General features: G+C 34.5%; 2 protein-coding genes across 2 annotated transcripts; one reads left to right on the top strand and one right to left on the bottom strand.

Moving 5' to 3' along the window:
• Positions 1–8,491: 8,491 nt before the first annotated feature.
• On the bottom strand, positions 8,492–14,442 carry LOC149131083 (uncharacterized). The gene is made up of 6 exons (XM_089342144.1): positions 14,296–14,442; positions 12,601–12,691; positions 11,563–11,645; positions 10,080–10,170; positions 9,019–9,100; positions 8,492–8,615 (listed from the first exon to the last, which is right to left on the bottom strand). Exons 1-6 carry the CDS (start codon positions 14,333–14,335, stop codon positions 8,607–8,609), a joined length of 396 nt encoding a protein of 131 aa, XP_089198270.1. The 5' UTR covers positions 14,336–14,442; the 3' UTR covers positions 8,492–8,606.
• Positions 14,443–17,649: 3,207 nt separating this feature from the next.
• LOC149131082 (uncharacterized) lies at positions 17,650–22,810 on the top strand. The gene is made up of 6 exons (XM_089342266.1): positions 17,650–17,983; positions 19,158–19,254; positions 19,825–19,901; positions 20,018–20,105; positions 21,172–21,257; positions 22,676–22,810. The coding sequence occupies exons 1-6, from the start codon at positions 17,800–17,802 to the stop codon at positions 22,696–22,698; spliced, it is 555 nt and encodes a 184-aa protein (XP_089198392.1). The 5' UTR covers positions 17,650–17,799; the 3' UTR covers positions 22,699–22,810.
• The last annotated feature ends 881 nt before the right edge of the window (positions 22,811–23,691 follow it).

Here is a 23,691-nt window from a genome sequence, read left to right as displayed (position 1 = left end):
CTGCAAGAGCTTCCTCAGATTCAAAGGAAGACTGTTCAATCAAGATACATTCCTTCAACACATTGGTACCAAGTCGTTGACCGGTAAAAACGTTTAAATTAAAGAGAGAAATAGAATATATTTGTGCGCACGTGTGTGTGTGAGTGTGAGAGAGAGAGAGAGAGAGAGAGAGAGTGCGTGGTTCTGTTCGTGTGCGAGTACGTGTGTGTATATATATATATATATATATATATATATATATATATATATATATATATATATATATATATATATATATATATATATATATATATATATATATATATATATATATATATATATATATATATATATATATATACATATATATGGTGGGGCGCATTGCTCAGTTGTCAGGGAATTAGACTCACGATCGCGAGATCGTGGTGTTTCAAACCATAGACCGGCCGGTGCGTTGTGTTCTTGAGTAAAACACTTTATCTCACGTCGCTTGCGATCACTTCTATACACGAAACGCAGTACACCATGCACCTGTTCAGATAAAGTTTATTTGACGGAGGGAGTTAGCTAATGTGCGGCACAAGCACTTGATCACTATAAATAATTCTTTTGTGCTGGTCGTTCGTCAAAAGTTGAACTATCATACGTCGTCTTCAACGGGAGAATCCGTCTTATAAATTTCAATAATAATGGATATTAGCGTCAAAACTCTCTTTTAAATTCAAAATTTTGTATATATATATATATATATATATATATATATATATATATATATATATATATATATATATATAAATGGATGAATGAATTATCCTTTGTTTACAGTTAACACGGAAAATTCAATAAACTGTTACCAGAGTAGCAAAATTCAATCAAGTAACAAGGATGTAGCGACCTATTCAAAGGTAGAAATTGTTAGGTGGTAACAATTCAAAGTGAATTACTCCTTTGCAATCCCACCAGATAAAGAGAAGAACCTTTATCCCATGAAGTTCCCTTCTCGGTTGTGGTTGAGCTTTTTCCCTTTTACCAAGCCACTGTTCATGACTTTTAACATTTTGATAGAAGATCCATTTTCCGTCACCAGTCACAAGTCTATCCAAAAAGGGCAAAATGAGTTACCGGGACGTAAACACACCAACATCGGTTGTCAAGCGATGTTGGGAGACAAACACAAACATACAAACATATATACACACATAAATACATATAAATGTATATATATATATATATATATATATATATATATATATATATATATATATATATATGCATGATGGGCTTCTTTCAGTTTCCGTCTACCAAATCCACTCACAATGCTTTGGTCGGCCCGAGGCTATAGTAGAAGACACTTGCCCAAGGTGCCACGCAGTGGGACTGAACCCGGAACCATGTGGTTGGTAAGCACGCTATTTATCACACAACCACTCTTACGCCTAAGATTACATTTGTTATGAAGTACTGTGGAATCTGTTGCTGAGAACCTTTATAAAGATCTACAGTTATTACTTTGGCAGATTTTTTTTTCATATATAGCAGATGAAGTGCATATTAAACTACTACTGAAGAGTTATTAATAATATTAGAGGTGATGATTTGAAGAAGGCCTAAACGAAGTTTATATTTCAGATTTAGTGGAATTATGGTTTTATTGTGTAGTAATGTAGAGTTAACCAGGTGCTTTGAACCCGGAATCTCACAATCACACTTGCGCCTATATGATATATATGTATGTATATATATGTATATATATATATATGTATGTATATATATGTATATATATATATATATATATATATATATATATATATATATAGATATATAGATATATATATATATAAAGAGAGAGAGAGAGAGAGAGATACGTATGTATATATATATATTACATATTACATATGTATATACATTACATATATATATATAGGTAGATAGATAGATAGATAGATAGATAGATAGATAGATAGATAGATCTACGTATATATATTACATATATATATGTATATATATATATTACACACACATATACATATGTATATATATTACATACATATATATATATATATATATATATATATATATATATATGTATGTATGTATGCATATAATATATATATATCATATATGTTTGTATAATATATATATAACATATATATAATATATGTATAACATATCGATATATAATATATATATAACATATATACATATATATATATATATATATATATATATATATATATATATATATATATATATATTTATTTATTTATTTATTTATGTGTTTCAGCCAAGTAGCTGCGGTCATGCTGGTGCACCACCGTGATTTTCACGTTCCTCATGGCTCTTCTCCCCCACCTGACATGGTCCAATCAAGAGTTTTGATGGCACATCTGGTGTATAAGAGAATTTGACATAGCTACCCTAAACTGCGTCTCATTACGAGCCATTGGTTCGTCTGGTACCGTGGAGAGGAAAGTGTCAAGTTTTGTCTTGAAGACCTCCGTATCCATGTCTTGCATGTCTCTCAAATGTTTTGGCAGGGCATTGAAGAGCTGAGGTCCTCTGAAACAGAGGCTGCTGCAGTATCTCGTTCTTATGTGAGATGCAGTGGACGGTACCTTTGGCACCATGCAGTGGCGACCCGTGCGGGCATTCCTGTAGTACTTGATACCAAAGTTTGGCACCAGTCCTTCCAATATTTTCCATATGTATATTATTACATATCTCTCCCGCCTGCGCTCCAGGGAGTAGAGACCTAGTGCCTTCAGTAGCTCCCTGTAGTTCATCTGTTGGACTATGGCGATCTTTTTTGTATAGTGTCGCTGAATTGCCTCGAGTTCTGCTGTCCGCTTAACACTGTGTGGTGACCACAACTGAGAGCAATAGTCTAGGCGGCTCAGAACAAATGTCTTCCACAGAGTCAACATGACTTTTTGATCCCTTGTACGGAATGTCCTCAGTATCCACCCTGCCAGTTGTCTGCACTTTGCTGTCAACTGGACAATGTGCATGTGAAATGATGCATCACTACACATGTTGATGCCCAGATCTCTTACTGTTTGTGGTTCTGGGATTGCAGTACCTCCAGGCCCTGTGTATGCCAGTTGGGAGGTGCTTGTGGTCTTGTAGCGCAGTACTTGAAATTTTTTTGCATTGAACTGCATATTATTTTGCTCTGCCCACTCATATATTGCATTTAGGTCATTCTGCAGGCTTACAATATCATCAGGATTCTTTATTGCCTGAGATATCTTTGTGTCATCAGCATAGCTAGTGACAGTGGCTCCCCGAGTGACCGTGGGCATGTCCAGAAGGGCCACTATGAACAGTAGTGGCCCCAGAACAGTTCCTTGTGGAACACCGCTCAATATTTGTGTTTCCCTAGATAGTTCTCCATTGGCTGCAACTGTCTGACTTCTACCATTCAGGAAGTCATGCAGCCACTCTCCTAATTTACCAGCTATGCCAAGGTTTCGCAGCTTGTGACATATCAAGCCATGATCAACTTTGTCAAAGGCTTTTGCAAAGTCGAGATATATCACATCAACATTTGAATGGTCAAGTAGCTGCTTCAGGACCCAGTCATAATGCTGCAAGAGCTGCGTGAGACAGCTTCTACCTGGACGGAAACCATGCTGGGTCTCATTCAGCAAGTCATTTTCTTCTAGGAACGCAATCAATCTCCTTCTGACAATTCGTTCCATGACTTTGCTAAGATGTGAAGTCAGAGAGATGGGCCTGTAGTTCCCAGCCTCTGCTCTGCTTCCACCTTTATGGATAGGACATATGGTGCCTTCCTTCAGCTTTTTGGGAAGTTTACCATTTGCAAGGAAACTCTGGAAGAGTATCCGGAGTGGTCCTGCTAGTTCTTGTTTACACGACTTTAAGAGGACAGCTGGGAAACCATCGGGGCCAGTTGCTGAATTTGAGCTCATTTCATTTATGGCAGCTATCACATCTTCCTCTTCAATGTCGATGTAGGTAATGGATGCAGTCTTTTTCTGCTGAGTGCTATTGTCAAAGAAATCAGCTGGGTTCTTTATCTGCATGTGACTCAGAGGAGAAGTGAAGACACTCTTGAATTGTGTACTGAGCACTTCACTTATTCATGTGGGATCTGCAGTCAGTGAGCCATTAGGCAGGAATAGGGGTCCTATATTATACTGTACCGTAGCAGTCTCCTTTGCAAATCTATAGAAAGCCTTGGGGTTTGTTTTTATGCTTTCTACTGCTCTCTTCTCCTTCTCTGCTCTCTCCTTTTCATGGGAGAGTTTAATTTTGTTTTCTATTTCTAATAGTGTTAGTTTTAATTTAGCCTTTTTCCTATCCTCCAGTTCTCTATTTAACTGGTTTGAGACCTTTGTTCTGTGTCTCATAAGGATTTTCCTGTCTCTAGGAATTCTATTGGCATGTTTGCTGGTCTTTCTATATGGCACGTATTTGGTGCATATGTCTTGTATGGTTGACATAAAATGACTTAGTTTGAGGTCATTGTCTTGTATAGAAAGGCTGTCATGCCAGTTTTGATTTCGAATCTCTCTGCGAATTGACTTCCAGTCCGCCCTGTGGAAATTCAGGTTGGATATTGCTTGAGTCCTCCTGGTGGGGTGGGTGTCAGTGGGTTGTCTAGGACCATACATAGTTAATTCTATAGTGTTATGATCTGAGAGAGGTGTGGGCGTTATTTTCACATTATGGATTAGGCTCACATTGTTTGTGAAGCAGAGATCTAAAATATTGCTTCCCCTGGTTGGTTGGAGTATCACTTGTTCCATGAACAGCATGTTGGATAGTTCTAGCAATGATTTTGCCTGGCTTTGTTCATGCAGTGACATCCCAGAGAGGATGTGACCTTCAGGCCGTTTAAAATTTGGGAGGTTAAAGTCGCCTAGGAAAAGTATATTGATGTGTTGGTCCAGATTTGTCAGGACCTCTTCTATGCGTCTGAGGCTGTCCTCAAATTTACCTTCCTGCTTTGCCATATTTGGTGGACGGTATGTTGAGCATACAACTACATCAATTTGTTTTATGTGTACTATTAAAGTATCACATACAGAGTTTGAGTGTGATAGTAGTAGTAGGGGTGTGACATCTTCTCGGATGTACATTGCAACTCCCCCATGACTTCTATCCCTTCTGTCTGTTCGGAGTACGGCATACTCTGGCATATTTATCTCCGCATCTGCTATATTAGGTGTTAGATGCGTTTCGGTAAGCACCATGCATATTGCTTGATTGCATGTTACTAGGTCTTTCAAGTATAGGAACTTGTCTTTGCCGCCTGTTCGTAATAGGCCCCGGATATTCAGTAGGAATATGGGTGTGATATCTGTGCAGGGGTTCCTGGTGTTAGCGGTTGTGTTAACCTCATGAAAGGATGGAATCATCCAATAAAATATTGATTCAATACCTAGTAATTTGGGGGAATGTATTTCCTTAAAATAATAGGTGTATATATAAAACACATATAGTTTATATTTATATATTCATTTAAAAGAAAGAAAATGCAAAACGAGAAGTTAATAATTGTTTATGTTTAACAGCAAATTGATCATTTTCACTTATAGCCGTTTCAATTAATACTCGATTAATATGAAATTTAAATTCAATTAATATGAAATTTAAATTCAATTAATATCAAATTTAAATTTATGTGATTTGAGAATAATATCATCAAATGAAAAAGATGTACATTTGGGTGTTATGTGTGTGCATATGAATTTATTTAAGAAGAGCGAATTTTACAGTTTACGATTTGAATTATTATATGCTCGGGCGAGGAATTTACAAGTTGATTACATAGATAAAGTAGATAAAGCAAATAAAGTAGAATGAGTAAATAAAATTTGAACAAGTTGATTACATAGATAAAGTAGATAAAGCAAATAAAGTAGAATGAGTAAATAAAATTTGAACAATAAAAAAATAAAATAGAGATGATAGGGGAAAGTTAAATATAAATAAGCTATGTTTATAATTAATAAAAGAATGGAACATACATTTATAAAGTATGAATAGAATTATTAAAATTGATATACATTGCATGTACACCCACACACGCGCGCACACACACATATATATGCATACATATATATATATATATATATATGCATACATATATATATATATATATATATATATATATATATATATATATATATATATATATATATATACAGGGTGTCCACAATGTCTGGGTACACAAGGATTAACACATACTTTAAGAAATTATTATCTCTTATATTTAATTATGTTATAATTTTATTTACCCCTTGTACCCAGACTTTGTGGACACCCTGTATATATACGTAGCCATACACCCACATATTTCCACAGAGATACACGCATATAGCCATATGTATACAAACGTCTACGCTTGCACACCTATTCATACATTCACGTACATGCATAACAACTCACACACACACGTATGTATATATACACGCATATATATATGCATATATGCAGATGAGTTCTCTTCTACCTCATACCCCACTGAAAAGTAATTAATATAGATCCATATGGGTCAATTAATTCCCATTGTTTAAAGAAATTTTGAATTATTGTGTTTACATTTTAGCATTTCATGATATGATTATTTATTCTTAACGGTTCTCTAAGCTTTTGGTGTGTAAACGTGCATATCAGTATAACATCACATAGATACGCATACGTGCACGTGCACGTGCAGTTAATCATAGATATACATATACGCACATAAACAGAACGCTATTAAGCCTTTGAACATTTTCCAACCAACATATCCCTCTAAATTTCTCCTTTATTTGTTCTCTACTTATTATTTCTTTATCTATTCTCTTCCTATGGTCTACGTTTGACGTCAGATCTACTAACGGTTCTTTTAAAAATATTTAATAGCGTTCTGTTTATCATTTATGCAGTCATCAAAATTGTTATAATGTCTTGTTGAGATTGGTTCTCTTTCTTTCCGATTGAGTAGATTACATTATTTTACACCGTTTATTCCTTTGGAATAAAACCAATGTTATCATCGAAACATATGTCGAAAGTATCAGAATTTGAATAACATTACTTATACTATACAAATTATTGCACACTAACCCGGAGTTTCTACCTTTGAATAGGTTGCTACATCCTTGTTACTTGCGTGAATTTTGCTACCCTGGTAACTGTTTATTATGCGCCAGCACCATAACTATGTGTGTATATATATATATATATATACACGAATGCATATACATATATATACACACTTGTACACGCACACTCACACGATCACGCACTCACACACGCTTGCGCACAAATGTGTTCTATTTCTCTCTTTAATTTAAACGTTTTTACCGGTCAACGACTTGGTACCAATGTGTTGAAGGAATGTATCTTGATTGAACAGTCTTCCTTTGAATCTGAGGAAGCTCTTGCAGATTTATATAACCTCAAATATCGTGATCATTTATAGCATATATATATTAACGATTTGCATTCTCTCTCCAAGGTTCTAAGTCCAGCAATACTTTGCTTCGGACGGGTTGATATGTATCCAGTTGTTGTACTAATAATAGGTGTGAAGCTGAAAGTCTCTATTCGGTGCTTGACTTACAATAGACGGATGTCTTTATCAATGGTCCATAGATATCCTCTTTCTCTTGTATTTTTCTAACCACATTCATGTCGACAGTGGAAGCTGATTTCAACAACAGAACATATCATTTCTTTGTGATCCCACACAACAATATGTGGCCGACTGTGGTTTAAAGTGGTTATTGTTTTAAGTGAAAAGTTCTACTAAAGTTCTTTTGACACAGTGGTCTCAATATGGTCAGATCTTTTGTAGATATTCTCTTTTCTTTCTTATCCTGATCCAGACCATAATAGCCAGAGTTTCATGTCTCATGAAGAGATAATATCGGGAAGACATTGTCTCACAGGTGGCGACAAAGTGGTTAATATCTTCAGTCTTGTATGTATGAATATCATTGTTCAGTTTTATTTCAAGATTTCTTGCCTATAGAGAAAGAGCCGGTTTCTAACCTAGATTCAAAGCTCCTTCATTGAAATTTCAACATCAACAACAGTGTATGTTTGTTTGTTTGAATCTATGTATGTATGTATATACGTACGTATATATATATATATATATATATATATATATATATATATATATGTAGATCTGTATGTTTTGCTTTATGTGTGTATTCTTATGCATATATCTAGACATGCTCATATATATATTTAAATGATAAACCTCTGGAAAGTTCTACAGATTTTTACAGTTCCAGTGATGGATTGCATCTGTAGTCTTCGAATTAGCTTTCTCCTTTCTGGTTTTGGGAAGCCGAATTTCTCAAGATTGGTAATTAAGTAGTGTCTTACATATACCAGGGCCCCAATAATGTATATATGTATGTACGCATAAAACTATACTCATTTATTTAGATTATAGTATCCTTATAAATGAGTTGATAATTGTTTTCCATTTTTAAAACCCAAACTGTCTGATGGCATTCAAGAAATAAATGAAGCAAAAACAAAATAATTTTGCAAAGATTTATTGGAGAAACGTTTCGGAAGGAAGATGAAATTTAAAGATTGTTTGAAGATCCAATTGGGATGTCAGTTGTGTTTCAGTTGTGTTTCTTTCAGCTCGTTTAAACAGTCTAAAATAAATATAAAATCGAATAAATATTAATTGTTAATCTTCCGTAATATATATATATATATATATATATATATATATATATATATATATATATATATATATATATTATATCTTAACTGTATTATGAATACTTATACACGTTGTTGAAGGTGCTTCGACTGCTTCTGATGTTATTGGTGTGTCGATAAGAAACAAAAGGTGGCGGTAGTTTCACAAGTATAGCAACAGCAGCAACATGTTATAGATTTACTCCAGCTTGGTTGATGTCAAATAACAACATCAACAACAGTAGTAGTAGCAGTAGTAGCAACAACAACAATGAACACAGCAATATCAACTGAAGTACGTTTCAGCAAGAAACCAAGATAACTTAAAATATCAAATAAAGTAATATGACTTACAGCACATAATTGGCTAGACATTTTGCTTGCACTGGCTTTGCAACCGGCGCTAAGCATGCAGGTCTTGAAGTTAGCCACAACACTAGAAATATAAGAAATGAATGCATAAAAGCAAAGAAGAAAAACTCAAGTTGTTAGTGAACAACACAAAATATATGTTTCGTTTATGGATTTGGTTTGCAAGATTCTTTATGTGAGTTCGTGCGTTGAAGCATATTCTGTTGCACAAAAGGAAAATGACCCTCACCAGACACAACACAGAATATATGAAATGTAAGGTAATTGTTATTTGCTTTTTCTCAGTTTTATATCTTTGGGACAAACTAAAAGCATTTTGTTGTGGTATATTATTTTATTGGAACGGACTGAATGTTAAAGTCGCATATAGTTGTCTTCTAGAAATAGCTGCCGAATTTCCTACGTTTCATATCACCGTTTTCAAAAATAGAAACTTCGGATTTTCTGTCACACAAAGGTCTGGGTGACACATGTTTTATGTCACAGACCAATCTGTGTACGTTTGGAAAAGGAACAATTAAATGCAGTGCCAAATAAATTTCAAAATGTTCATATTAAGTATTCTGGGAAATTGGTGTCTCGCTCGATTCTATAATGGTATGAAAGCTGAAGATTAAAACAAGAACTGTTGTCATAGGTGCTCTGGGAATGATAGCAAAAGGGTTGATTGCTACGTAGCTCAAATACCAGGAAACCCCAAACTGGCAGAAATTAAAAAGATAGTGCTCATGGAAACTGCCCATATCCTACGCGAAATACTTTCTATGTAATCTCATGTTTTAAAACAAACATAATTTCCTTATGGATTCTTAAACATTCTCTAGAACAACACTATGAACAAAACCAAATATATGGCACCCTAAGCACCAACATGAACTTCTAACTTGTTGTCTCTTGAAGATTCTGGATGAGACATGGAGCAAAATTATAACAAATGTAAAGCAAATGGCAAACATAAACTAATAATAATAATAATAATAATAATAATAATAATAATAATAATAATAATGATGATGATGATAATAATAATAATAATAACTCACCCTTGCAGCATTTGATAACCGGCAGCGCCTGCTGGTGCAGATAAGTATACGCATTTTGCAGCTTGTTTAATGTCGCATTTGGTTGAAGGACCTTGAGAACAGAAAGCGGATATAGTTCCAATATCAATAATAATCACTAGACGAATATGAGTAACAAAAACCAAATTATTTCAAAGTACAGGAACATATATGTATACACTCACACACACATGTATACACACACACACATGTATATACATATATATACACATGTATACACACACACACACAAATATATATATATATATATATATATATATATATATAATGTAATATATATACATATACGCCCAATCGCAGAAATGGTATTGTGTATAATACTACGACTGAATAGCAGAAGGTAAATCTGAAGATGGCTAATCTCTATACCGTAATCGAGTACGTATTTACAGACTATACCATAACATTATATAAACGAGTGAGAGAGTAGTACATGACTTAAAAGGGACACTGTGGTTACAAATATGCGAAGCCCAATATACCCATCATGACTACACTTCTGAGAAGGGTGTAACAAACACATGCATCACAACCATGTGTACGTTACTTTTTGATTTCATATACAGATAAACAACGCCGGACCTTGCAGGTGGGGCCAAGTTAGACTTTTTTGTAAGTTGAGGAACCTATCCTGCACAAAATGTCCCGGAATAAAGGTTTTATGAATATTGAACAAAACACCCATGTTTCCACAGGTGCATTATTCAAACTTCAAAGAATTCCTCTCAAGACATGGCTATGATGCTTCCCCAACTAAATCTGCTTGTTATCAGAGAAGCATATATCGTCAGCCAGCAATGGAAATGCTCAACTGCTTAAGATCAAACAAAAGAGAACCAAATGTGTGGTACTGAGCAGAACGTTTGCTTTAGACCATATTTTACACCCAGACAAAACATGTACATGAAAACTCTTACAACCAGTAAGATAATATTACATATATATATATGTATATATATAAATATAATACATATATATATATATATATATATATACATTGTGCGGGTGGCACATAAAAGACACCATTTCGAGCGTGGCCGTTTTCGTGCGGGTGACACGTAAAAGCACCCACTACACTCTCTGAGTGGTTGGCGTTAGGAAGGGAATCCAGCTGTAGAAACTCTGCCAAATCAGACTGGAGCCTGGTGTTGCCATCCGGTTTCACCAGTCCTCAGTCAAATCGTCCAACCCATGCTAGCATGGAAAGCGGACGTTAAACGATGATGATGATGATGATGATATACATATCAATGTTTACATATGTATATTTATATACATACACATACATATGCACACACAAACACACACACAACCACACACAATTATATGTATATATATGTCTGAGTATAATCTACACATGTGTGTATACATGTGGAAGAGATAAGAATGTAAAATTATTCCGTATCTACACATATTAATGAAAGAAAATGAACCTAAAACTCACCACATAATTTCATATACATTTTCTTTGCAACGCTCAAATCGCATCCGATACCAGCGAGACATTTACCAGCTGAGGCAATGGCTCTGCAAAAGACAAGAAATGAAATTTTATTGCTTAATATTGCAACGAGAACGCGCATACAAATACAGACACACATACATCTGTAATTATGAAGTAAAATGCTCACACACAGATACAGTCACACTGCACATTTCATGTGCTTACTCCGGTATATATATATATATATACCGGAGTGTTATAATATACTTTGCAACGCTCAAATCGCATCCGATACCAGCGAGACATTTACCAGCTGAGGCAATGGCTCTGCAAAAGACAAGAAATGAAATTTTATTACTTAATATTGCAACGAGAAAGCGCATACAAATACAGACAAGCATACATCTGTAATTATCAAGTAAAATGCTCACACACAGATAGAGGCACACAAACACTCATACTCACTCACACTGAAGCACACGCACATGTGTCGATACGTACCAGAACCCTCTTTTTCACACACATAAAAATGAATATACACCTCCCTTATATAAATACGTATGTATACATGCACAAGGAAATATTATTAGAATATATACAATTACACATAGACACACACACATTTATATGCAGCAACTTACATACAGCAAATATACATATATATACATATGCATATATATATATATATATATATATATATATATATATATATATATATATATATATATATATACACTTACACAAATATACATATATATATATATATATATATATATATATATATATATATACATATATACACTTATACAAATATACATATATATATATATATATATATATAATGTACTAACTTATATATATATATATATATATATATATATGTATATATATATATATATATATATATATATATATATATGCATTCACACACACACAGACACACACACACACACACACACATACACACTCTGACTTGTTCATATGCATGCGTGCATGTATAGGCATTAAGGATACAATGTATACAAGAAATTCATTTACTTGCAGATCTGTTTGTTTGAGGCATTGGCATTATATTGAGTGTTCGGTACACAACTCATGATTTCGTTAAACGTGCAGGCGGCATTTGCTCCTGTAAGGTAAGAATTAATTGGACAAAATAAATAAGGATATTTTGAAATATTTGTATCTAATTGGCACCATCTATTGTCGTTATTCTAATTTTAATTGTGTGTACAGGAAGTGATCCGCCGCGTACAATTTATTAACAATTGCACCAACAGAGACTTGGTTCAGTTTAAATAAATGACTATATGAAAGTACATACAATGTTTATTTAATATATTAAGACACACATACACTCTCAGCCACACAATGCATACACACACACACACACACACACACACACACACACACAAACACACACACACACACTTTTTTTGACGGTGAGGATTCAGGGTATCAGACAATTGTACTTCTTAATAAATATGTACGTGGCTATGTATTCCAAGGATGCATGTACCCTTACCGGAATACTCAAGCAGAATGAGCATGAATCAGTTTGTTACAAGACTATATGTTTCGAATCCCTACGTTTTCCATCTACCCAAACCCCTATGGGTCGACCTGCAAGTACGAAATAACATTTAACCAAATGACAATGCAGAGGCTTCAACGTAGGCCTGCATTTACGCGAGTTGAAGCATTCGGCCATACATATCACGTATGTATGTTTGTGTGTGTGCATTCATATATATTATTCAATGTATGCATATATAAATATATGCATAAATTTTTTGAATCAGTGAGAAAGGATAACTGAGCAAAACCAATATGTAAATTTACTGTTTCGTTAACGCATTACGACTAAAAGGCTCAGAATTTCCTGTAACCCAATTTACACATTTCCAAGTCACTTGAATTCGCTCTTCTTTCATATATTTTAAAATATTATACATAATGATGAAGAAAATGTTTTGAAAGCACAACGAGTGTCACGTTTCTAATCCTCAATCTATTGGTAACTTCAATGAGTGTAGTTCTTACACTAAAGATACTTAGTTTCGTGCATAAAGATTGCAAACAGTCGACTAATTTTGTTCACATTGTTACAAAATACTTAATATTGACAACCAAAGTTCATAATGCATTTGCCATTCGAAGCTACCGTATCTGAACGGCTGTGCAACTTATGGTGCTAGACAGGTCTTAGAACTTATACAACGGCTACTCTGTGGAAGTGATCGGGATCACAACGTTCCCACCCGCTATGTGGGTCTCCAGTCTATGGTATATCCACTTATTTGTAGCTGAGTGGACCGGAGGAAAGTGAAATGAAGTGTTTTGCTCAACGACACAACGCTCCGCGCAGAAATCGAAGCCACAATCTTGCTATTGTGAGACCAGCACACTAACCACTAGGCCATGCACCTTCGCTACATATGTGTGTAATGAAGAGAAGGAAGAGGGAATGTATAGTATATGGACGGCACCGAAGCTTCGTTAGAAGGAAGATGACGGATCAACTGATATATGTATCAGCCTCTCAAGTCTTCTTAATGCCGCTTGCTTCATTAATTGCATCTACGAAACGAAAACCTATACAGAAGCAATATAAACAAACTGCATATATAATCATATACAACAGGATTAATAAACATATACATGTGATACTTAGTGCTTCTTTAAATTTCAATAACAGCATCATCTAAGAGAATGACATAGAAGCTGACTTACCCACAATGCAGACGGTGACAAGTACGATAAGTCTCAACATTTTTGATATGTTTTTATCTTCTCAGCGAGGATCTCTTCAGCTGTGTTGTGATGTGAGTGTTTTACAAGCAACAACGAAGCATATTTATAAGAGTGTAAAGTTGAATCGATAGGCTAATTTATTCATTGAAATATCTCTGAATGAAATGTTCTTTTGAAAGACATGCACAAAAAGAGTGCAACATATGTGACAAGGTCTTCTTCATAATCTATATTGAGGCATTGAAATTCATTTCTCTTCATTATCGAAAGTTGATTTTAATTACATTAATTAGATGTTATTGATAAATTATTTACAATAATAATTCTTTTAGCTGAAATAATTCTTTACAAAATGTGACACAGTAGATGTTAATATGTTTCTCAATTATTCAAAATAAATGTTAAGGTTTCGAAATCAGATTGGGTGGAATATCTATATATGATATTTATTAACTTTTACCAACTGTCCAAGCATCAAGATTTTAATATTCTTAATGAAAGATATTTCAATTTTATTTCAATATTGTTTCCTCATAAAATGATATCTGTCATCGTTAATCTTTGAACAATAAATCCCTTTGCATATATACCTATGAATTTTCATACAAGCTAATTAATTTAATACTTTCTTTAAATACATTTTAAGAAATATCAATTTGTTTCTACATGATAGGTTTTAATTCTAGAAAAGAAATATTTTGCTCATATAAATATTAGAAAGTATTATAAAGGATTAACAGATAAACACTTATAATCCGCAATCTTGTTGAAAACATATATAAAATTTGAAGAAAAACTCATTCTTGTGGTCGTTATTAAATCATGAAATTAGTTTAAATTTAGGTAATTTTTAATTCTACTTTTCGAGTTCAAAACTTCTCAATTTAATTAACAGGTTTTCTTACAGAAAAGTGCAGAGATAAGGAGAGTGATTCTGAAAGATTTTACTTGTATTTATATAGTTCTATACTCAAGTGTGAGCAGCGACTACATTGGAAATATTCAGAATCATAACAGACAATAGTAGTAGAGAAAAAATAAAAGATAATGTGAAGGAGGAATCTATGTGTAATCGTTAATATATCATTGTCGGTGTTTTTATTTCATATTGCTTACATCAGTTGATATGGATTTGGAATTATACGAAATAATTTTCTCCAGGTGAATGTGCGAATCTAATATTTTTTCAGTTGGCAATATATGAATTTGAATATATTGTTAATGCCCTAATACCTCAGCACACTCTTTGATTTTATATTTATTTGTCAGCGTCATTTGTAAATCCACCCCTTTCTATGTACGCCATCTCTATAATCTCGCACGTCAGCAAAGCCATGGGACGATGGAACAGTTATCCGAGGGAAACTAATCACGTTATTGGAAGAAAATTACTTTCTCACAACACCCAAAATGCTTTCCGACGAAGGAATAGCTGACTGAAGTAGTTCTTACAACACTATAACCGGGTGCTGAAGCACTTGCTTAACCATTCAAATGTGGATAGGATAAATCTCAACTTTCCGAAAGTCGTCGATGAAGTCGATCATCGTATAATATGTTATAAACTGCATGATCTCCGTCCAATGGGAATACTAGGGAAGTGCCTATATAATTTTCTGAAAGATAGAGATCATACAGTAGTAGTCAAAGGGGCCAACTCCAATGATGTATATATATATATATATATATATATATATATATATTCAGCAAATCTGTTAGATTTTCATAGAGGTCGTACTGTTGGGCAAACTGAGGCTGGTCTTAGCCAGCGAAAGATTGCCCAAAATCTTCAAATCCCTCTTGTTACTGTTAATAATAGAATTATAGTGCAATTCATAAGCCAAGGAAAAGAATCAACAAATTCTCGTCCCGGCCGACCTGAGCCCTCGGAAAGGAAGCTTCGCTGTTTGAAGAGAATTGTGGAAAACGAACCCCGTTCGAAGGCTTCTGAGATTGCAAACAGGTCAAAGTTAGTCCAAGAACATGTGTTACATATCTGCATAACCTTGGGTATTATGGACGAGCAGCTAGAAGAACACCTCTCCTTCAACCAATTAATATCATAAAATGAAAGAAATGGGCTAAGGAGATGTCAGAAAAATCCACTTCATTTTGGGATAGAGTGATTTCTGAGATGAATCTATATTTGCATTATTTTCAGACAGTGGACGTATTTGTCCGTGGAGGCTTCCTAATCAAGAATTTGATTTGAAACTACTCCAGCCGACTGTGAAACAAGGAGGTATCTCTGTAATGGCATGGGGAGCTGTCACCAGCAATGGTCGTTCAGAGCTGATCAAATGTATTGGAACCATAAACTGATAAACACATCGAAATGCTTAAGCAAGGACTACATCCGATGTATTCACAAGATAACATAACAAAAAAAGAGTTTTATTCATGGAAGATGGGACTCCATGCCACACAGCGAAAAGGAATCAGCAATGGCTGACTGAAAATGGGATCAAAAATCTTCCTTGGTCGAGTCAATCTCCTGACATGAACCCAATTGAAAATCTTTGGAGCATACTAGATAGAACTATACGGAGAACTCGACAAAAACCTAAATCTAAAGTTGAATTGATTCGATTTTTGCGTGAAAAGTGAGCAGAGATTTCACAAGAGACAATCACAAAGCTCATCAGTTCAACGACAAAAAGAGTTTCTGAATAAAAAAACTGCAAAGGGACTGTCAGCTAAATACTAAAGTATGTAGTCCTACCTATCGGTTACATTTCGATTGTTCGCTTTGCGTACGAAATAAAAGATTTTGAAAATTAAAGGTGTCTATAGCTAGGTCTACAGCTAGGTCTATAGCTAGATCAACAACGGTATTTATTCCAAAGAGTATTTATATGTGGAATGAGCAGTATTTCGCTGCTATTATTGGCAGGTCAAAACACCACATACGCTAGTTGATTAATTTATTTGTGGATATTTTTCCCTTTCAGAAAAGCCTGTAATTTCTCACCATATTACCACTCTTCTCTAATCCACGATTTTAGATTGATGAGAAATTTTTGAGCTCCAATGGTCATTGCCGCTTTTCCAAAAATCGAAACCGTATCACAAAATCGTCAAGTTGCATGATAGTATGCTTTCTTATTTTATTATTCAGAGTTCAATTTTACCACGTGTCAATGATAATGAGGTAGGGAAATAATTTATTTGGCTTTTGTTCTTAATTTCAAAACTTTATTCATTTATATCGAAACTCTTAGTTTACAAATTGAAAGGAATTCTAAAAACAAAATCTATATTACTAGTATTAATTCAGGTGTAAAAGTATGACAGATGTTTATAAAGTAAAGCTAACGGTATTGGGACTTTAATTGTGAACATTGAATGATGGGTAATTAACTTATTTACATATGTATTTACACAAAAGAGAAACAATACAAGACTATAGTGTAAATATTCTACTGAAATATTTGAATGAAATTTAATTAATGTTCAAATAATGTCAGAACGTATGGGACACATATGTTGGTAGCAATCAATAATGTAATTAATATTAATGAGGTATATGTAACTATAAATATAAGGAGCGTTTTCACTATAATTATTCAACGCCTTACTGAACTACTGCTGAGACCATCTGAAATACCAGTAAAAACATCTTTCAACATGTACAAGTATATACTTATCGCGGCCCTCTTTGTTGCAGGTGAATCAAAATTTGAATAATATTTTGCTTTATATCTTTATACACAAATAATGTGTATTTGAAAACCGTTGCAATGCGCTTAGCCAGTCCCTAAATATATGATATAACTTGTTAAATGATAGATTTATTCATTATAGAGAGATGAAAGTAGAGTTTCATTTACATACACACGAGATATGCTGTGAGAATGATAAGGCCTACATGAAGTGCTATAGTTTGAAGAATCACCATCCAAAACAGTACCATTCAGGTGAATAAGACGGTCGAAATGTTAAACGTTGTTAAATTGGAATCAATGACTACCCACCGTTCAGTTGATCTGAAAGTTGAGTTGTACTTGTAGATATTGACAACAGATGAAACGTTGAGGATGATGAAGAATTGTTAATAGATAACATGTTCTTTGTTGATATTATTTCGTTAGGTCGATGTCTCTATTTACTATTAATCTGTGTATTATAAGGGGGCAGATGAGAATGGTGACATGAGTCAAGACAATGGTATAAAAAGTAAAAGACCGTGAAATGGAGGCAGTCAAGGCAGAGAATAAGACAACTTCCACCAACTAACCCGTTCATAAAAATATCCTAAATTAAATATGTGAGCGTTTGTGTGAGTGTCTGTCTTTCATTTTTTGATATAATCTGTAATTCGATCAGCCACCAATTAATAGAGACAGCTTAATCGATTCCCACCCTATTCAGTAGATTTTTGGATTATATGTTACTTTGAATCGTTTCCTCTACATAAGTACCGATTTACATACGTTTAACAACACATGGATATTAGTGTATATAATTATGCAATATCATAATTTAATCTCTACACGTGCATTCCTTTATGTAACCTATTAATCCAAATATATATTTTAATATTTAATCTATCGACATATTGATCTTTAATTGGTGAATATGTCAAATTAATATTTTAAAGTGTCTATAAGTCTATGTGATATGTTAATCTTCCAATATAACTGATGAGCATTTTAATGTATGAGTATATCCAATAGATGTTTAAATCTCTGTATATATCATGTGAATATATAACGAATATTTTCTTAGTAATATCGTATAGTTTATTACAAATATATTATCATATGTATTTATATATTTGTAGGAACAGAAAATATCCCCAGAAATATTTACATCTCTAACTATTTCTTCATTGTTTTCAGGTGTATATGGCGAGTGCAATACAGGTGTAGCCTTCTCTTGTGTTGTAAGCAAATTTAACGAATTAGGAAGAGCTTTTGACCGTGCTACTTTATGCAAGTAAGATGATGAATTTCTTTCTGGAAGGACTTTTTGATTATTAGCTTTGCTTTTGACCCCATCTCTCGTAAGCCAACGTTTACAGGCTTTTTTTATTATTTGAAAAAGTGTCCCTTTCTATATTAGGTTTGAAGTGCGTATGCACGTATGTTTGTTTGTATGTATGCATATCTATATGTATGTATGCACGTACATGCATACATACATACATGCATACGTACATACATACATACATACATACATACATACATACATACATGCATATATGTATTTATGGATGTATGCTTGTATATGTTTATATATTATCCGTATCTGATTAGTGTGGATATTTAAATAATTAGAGGAGATAATGTCAAAATCAATTTCAACACATTTTTTGTGTTTTGCAATAGAAAAATATTCTATTGGTTACACATAAACTTTTGGAACATAATGTTAACGATGATACTCTAGAGACAAGTATCAATTGAGACAAACAAACTACATTTAACATTTCACATCACATTTACGCATTATGTTCGTATTTAATACAATGTGGAAATAACTATGTTTATTGCAATTGTATTACAGTGACTTGTCCGGCGTTTCTGATTGTATGAAGGCAGCAGACTGCGCAGATGGTGCATCATTCATGGACTCTGTTTGCGGTATGTAATAGTTTAGTATTTATCAGCACACATACTTATGCACATGTATATAATCATATATGTATGAATGTATACATATACGACTGTGCGCATACAAATTTTCATTTCTATTTCAGCTGACCCCAACTGCGATGCCAACGTAGCTAGCGAATGTGTTCTGAGAATGTCTGCTAGTCTGGGAATTTTGTCCGCCGGTGGTGCTATGTAAGAATACTTTATTTATTTTGTTGTGTATTATAACTAACGTTTTACTTTTAACTTATGTGTATGTATGAACATGTTGTGTATGACTATGTGAGTGCTTGGGTTAATGTCCTCGTGTGTTTGTGTGTGTGTGAGAGACAAGGAGAGAGAAAGGAGGAGGAGGATAGAGAAGAGAGAGATTCAAGTTTTTATCTGAGAGATGCTCGTTTCAGGAAAAGCTCACTCGACATAATACAAAATGCGGAGAAAACGAGGAAGGCTCAAAATCACGCAACGGATAACCCAGCGACACAATTCGCACATTCTGGAAAATCATTGTAGATTTACTTTATGTGTGCATGTGTGTTTATTTGTGTGTGTGCATGTGTGTTTGTGTGCATGACTGTATGTGTGTGTGTGTGTGTGTGTGTGTGTATGCGTGTGTACGGATATGTTTGTCTTGTATAATTTAATCCGCAAATTGTTTAACAACCAGTATTAAGCCGACCATATGAATATCAGCTCTTGTGTTGTAATTGTATCTGAAATCCAGTATGATGTTTTACATAAATAATATGTAGACAACAAAAGAAAGCATTGGAAAGTGTTTATAAGGGACAACATCATATGTACGTTTCGTTAAGCTGGAGATTGGCTACATAAGATGAACTGCATAATCAATATTTGCAAGAAATCTTTGGGAAAGTGTGTCCACAACATATTCAAATGATAACAACAATCGACTGTAATACTCACATATACATATGAGTATTAAGGAAGGTGAATGATTATCTCCACCACCGCCCCAGCCAAAAGATATTCGCACTAACTTTCCACAGGGGACATAAAGACGAAAGACTTCTGTGAATCACCAACGACCTTAGTAAAGAAACATGTCTATATCATATAATTTTAATGTTATTGATATATCTCTTTCTATTGACAATAAGCTTATTGATTATCGCACTAAACATTTCATTTTATATCATTGAACTGATGAAATAACGCAGTTCAGTGATCTACCATTCGATTATTGTTTGAGATTCTCGACTTCGAAATAACTGTATTTATTTTCGATTCATTTCAGCGCTCTAGCAGGTCTCGCATCTTGCATTGGTGGTTCCCTGTGCATGGCCCCAGAGTTGGTTCCAATAAAACTGATGAATGTTTGTGGTAAGTATTTTCACAAAAATATGTTAAGAGCCACACAATATCGCTAGTAACAGAAGGACGATAAACTAAAGACTTTTCTAAATTTTATTGTTTGTAGAAACTATTGAAGTCTGTTTGTAAATACTTGACATCTTATCAGATTGTCCAAGTCCTTCAATCAGCGCTGCAATTTGATCAGGTTATCAATTCTGCTCTAGAATATGTATTGTGTGGCTATGAATGAGTAAAGCTAGTATTGTGACAAGATTTTCGCGTAAAAGTATTTTGAAGCTTCCCATCTTTGCTAAGGTGTCTTGGTCTGAAACGTCTGTAGAACGTATGTACCCTTTTAGCCGTATCAGTCGATCACCAGGATTCCATTCATTGTGCCAATTACACTACACTGTTTTATAGTAGGGTTGCAATTGCAACGATTACTAATCGGTGCAACTGAAACGTGTTGGTCTTAAAAGGCGGTTGATCATTACTATAGAATTAAAGGTAATGCTATTGCTACTTCGCAGTAAATTTTATTTTTTATATTGTCAATATATATATGTGTGTGTGTGTGTGTGTGTGTGTGTGTGTGTGTGTGTGTGTGTATACTTACGTACATACACACGCACCATACTCACAAATATATATATATATATATATGTACTTTAGTTAGTGTGGAGGCCATCAGTACCCCATCACAACTGCGCTGGGTGGAACACGTTTGTAGGATGGAGGACAGCAGGCTACGAAAGGCATTATTTTATGCTGAACTGCGTTAGAACACGCAGAGCCGTGGAACCAGCGGTTGCGATATAGGTATGTGCTGAAGAGGTGCATAAAGTACTCCGACATGTCTCCGCTGCTCAAGATCATGTGTAGCCCACATGCGAACCGGCCAGAGTTTATTACTCAACAACAGCAGTCAACGTCGGCCTATGACGGACAACTGAAAACACTTTTTCGAGATCAGTGAATTTTCGTCACTGGAAAAAGTATATATGTATTTGCATTGGGACGCCTTCGCATCGAAGATCTGTGAATGTCGTACGCTGACGAAGGGTAAATACCCAGAAACGTGAGTCCGTGCGAATCACGTCAGATCGACGATGGGAAGGATGACTTCCCTTTGCAAATACCGACAGAGTACAGATGTGTGTCAATAGCCAGCTGGAGCAGATGTTCTCCTAGGGCTACAAGCTACAGGAGCATTCACCCTTAGGGTTTGGCTGCATTTAAGTAGCAAATATACTTCGGGTATTTGTATATATAGATATATATATATATATATATATATATATATATATATATATATATATATATATATATATATATATATATATATATATATACGTATTTCTTTGTATGTGAGAGAGAGAGGAAAAAAATATTTGAGATGTGAAGCAATCATGATTGTTTACAAATCTCATGTTTCTCTATTTCAGCACCAATCAATTTGAAAGTTTAGAGAAATCTCTGTGGAATACTTGAACTGGATCTTCTGAATAACAACTCCTGACATTCTTATCTTTGAGAAACGTTTCATTTCTTCTTAATAAATTCTTTCGCAAAGTATACCACTTCTGTCTTTCCTTTTTGTTGTTTGATTTTATCTCCCATTCAAATCACACAAAAAATACAGAAATATATTCATTTATAAGCGCTGTATATTCACAAAGTTTGCGTCCCAGTCGTTAAGTGTAGGGCTTTGTTACTACTGCTAAGGACGTTGAACAAGCTTATTCTATTTCAGTCACAACAAGACTAAATTTCTATGTGTAGGATAACTCCACGAGCACGGGAAGACGGTTTAGTTGGAGGATTTCGGCCAAGATGGCGAAGAAACAATTGTTAAGCGATTTGTCTAGCGTGTTTAACAATCTGATAGTCTGGTCGTTTACATTGATATATGTGTGTGCGCTTGTGTGTGTGTAAGAGACTGTCTGTCTCTGTGTCTGTCTGTTTATCTATCTGTGTGTGCGTGTGTGAGAGCGGGCTTAGGTGTGTGTGCGCGTGTATCTGCGTGTGGGTGTGTCTGTTTGTGCACGCTCTCGTGCGTGGATGTGTGTTTGTGCTCTGGTGGTGTGTGTACATGTGTTTTTGTGTCTTTTGTCTGTGTGCCTATGCATTGTACCAGGAAGTTTCAATTGCCGTGTCGAACATAGATCCTTCTATTTACTTTACATCGATTTTCACCGAGAGCATCTATGTTTTTTGATATTATGTCGTTGATAAAATGAGTCAGAATTACATTTAGTGCAGTCGACATAATCGACCCTTCAACTCTTCAACTCAATATCTTCGTCTGGTTACACTTCAATGAGCTACGGTTTCTCCAATCACGACCATTTGATGCTCCACAACACAAACACACACACACATGCATACATGCTGGCACACATACACGTACACAGAAAGGATTGAAAACAAAGTTGACTGCAGCAGCTGGAGGGGTATGTTC

Source organism: Octopus bimaculoides, chromosome 25 (genome assembly GCF_046866305.1).
Source record: "Octopus bimaculoides isolate indiv1 chromosome 25, ASM4686630v1, whole genome shotgun sequence".
In the NCBI taxonomy this organism is placed as follows: Eukaryota; Metazoa; Mollusca; class Cephalopoda; order Octopoda; family Octopodidae; genus Octopus; species Octopus bimaculoides.
This window is presented reverse-complemented; position numbering and strand designations above follow the sequence as displayed.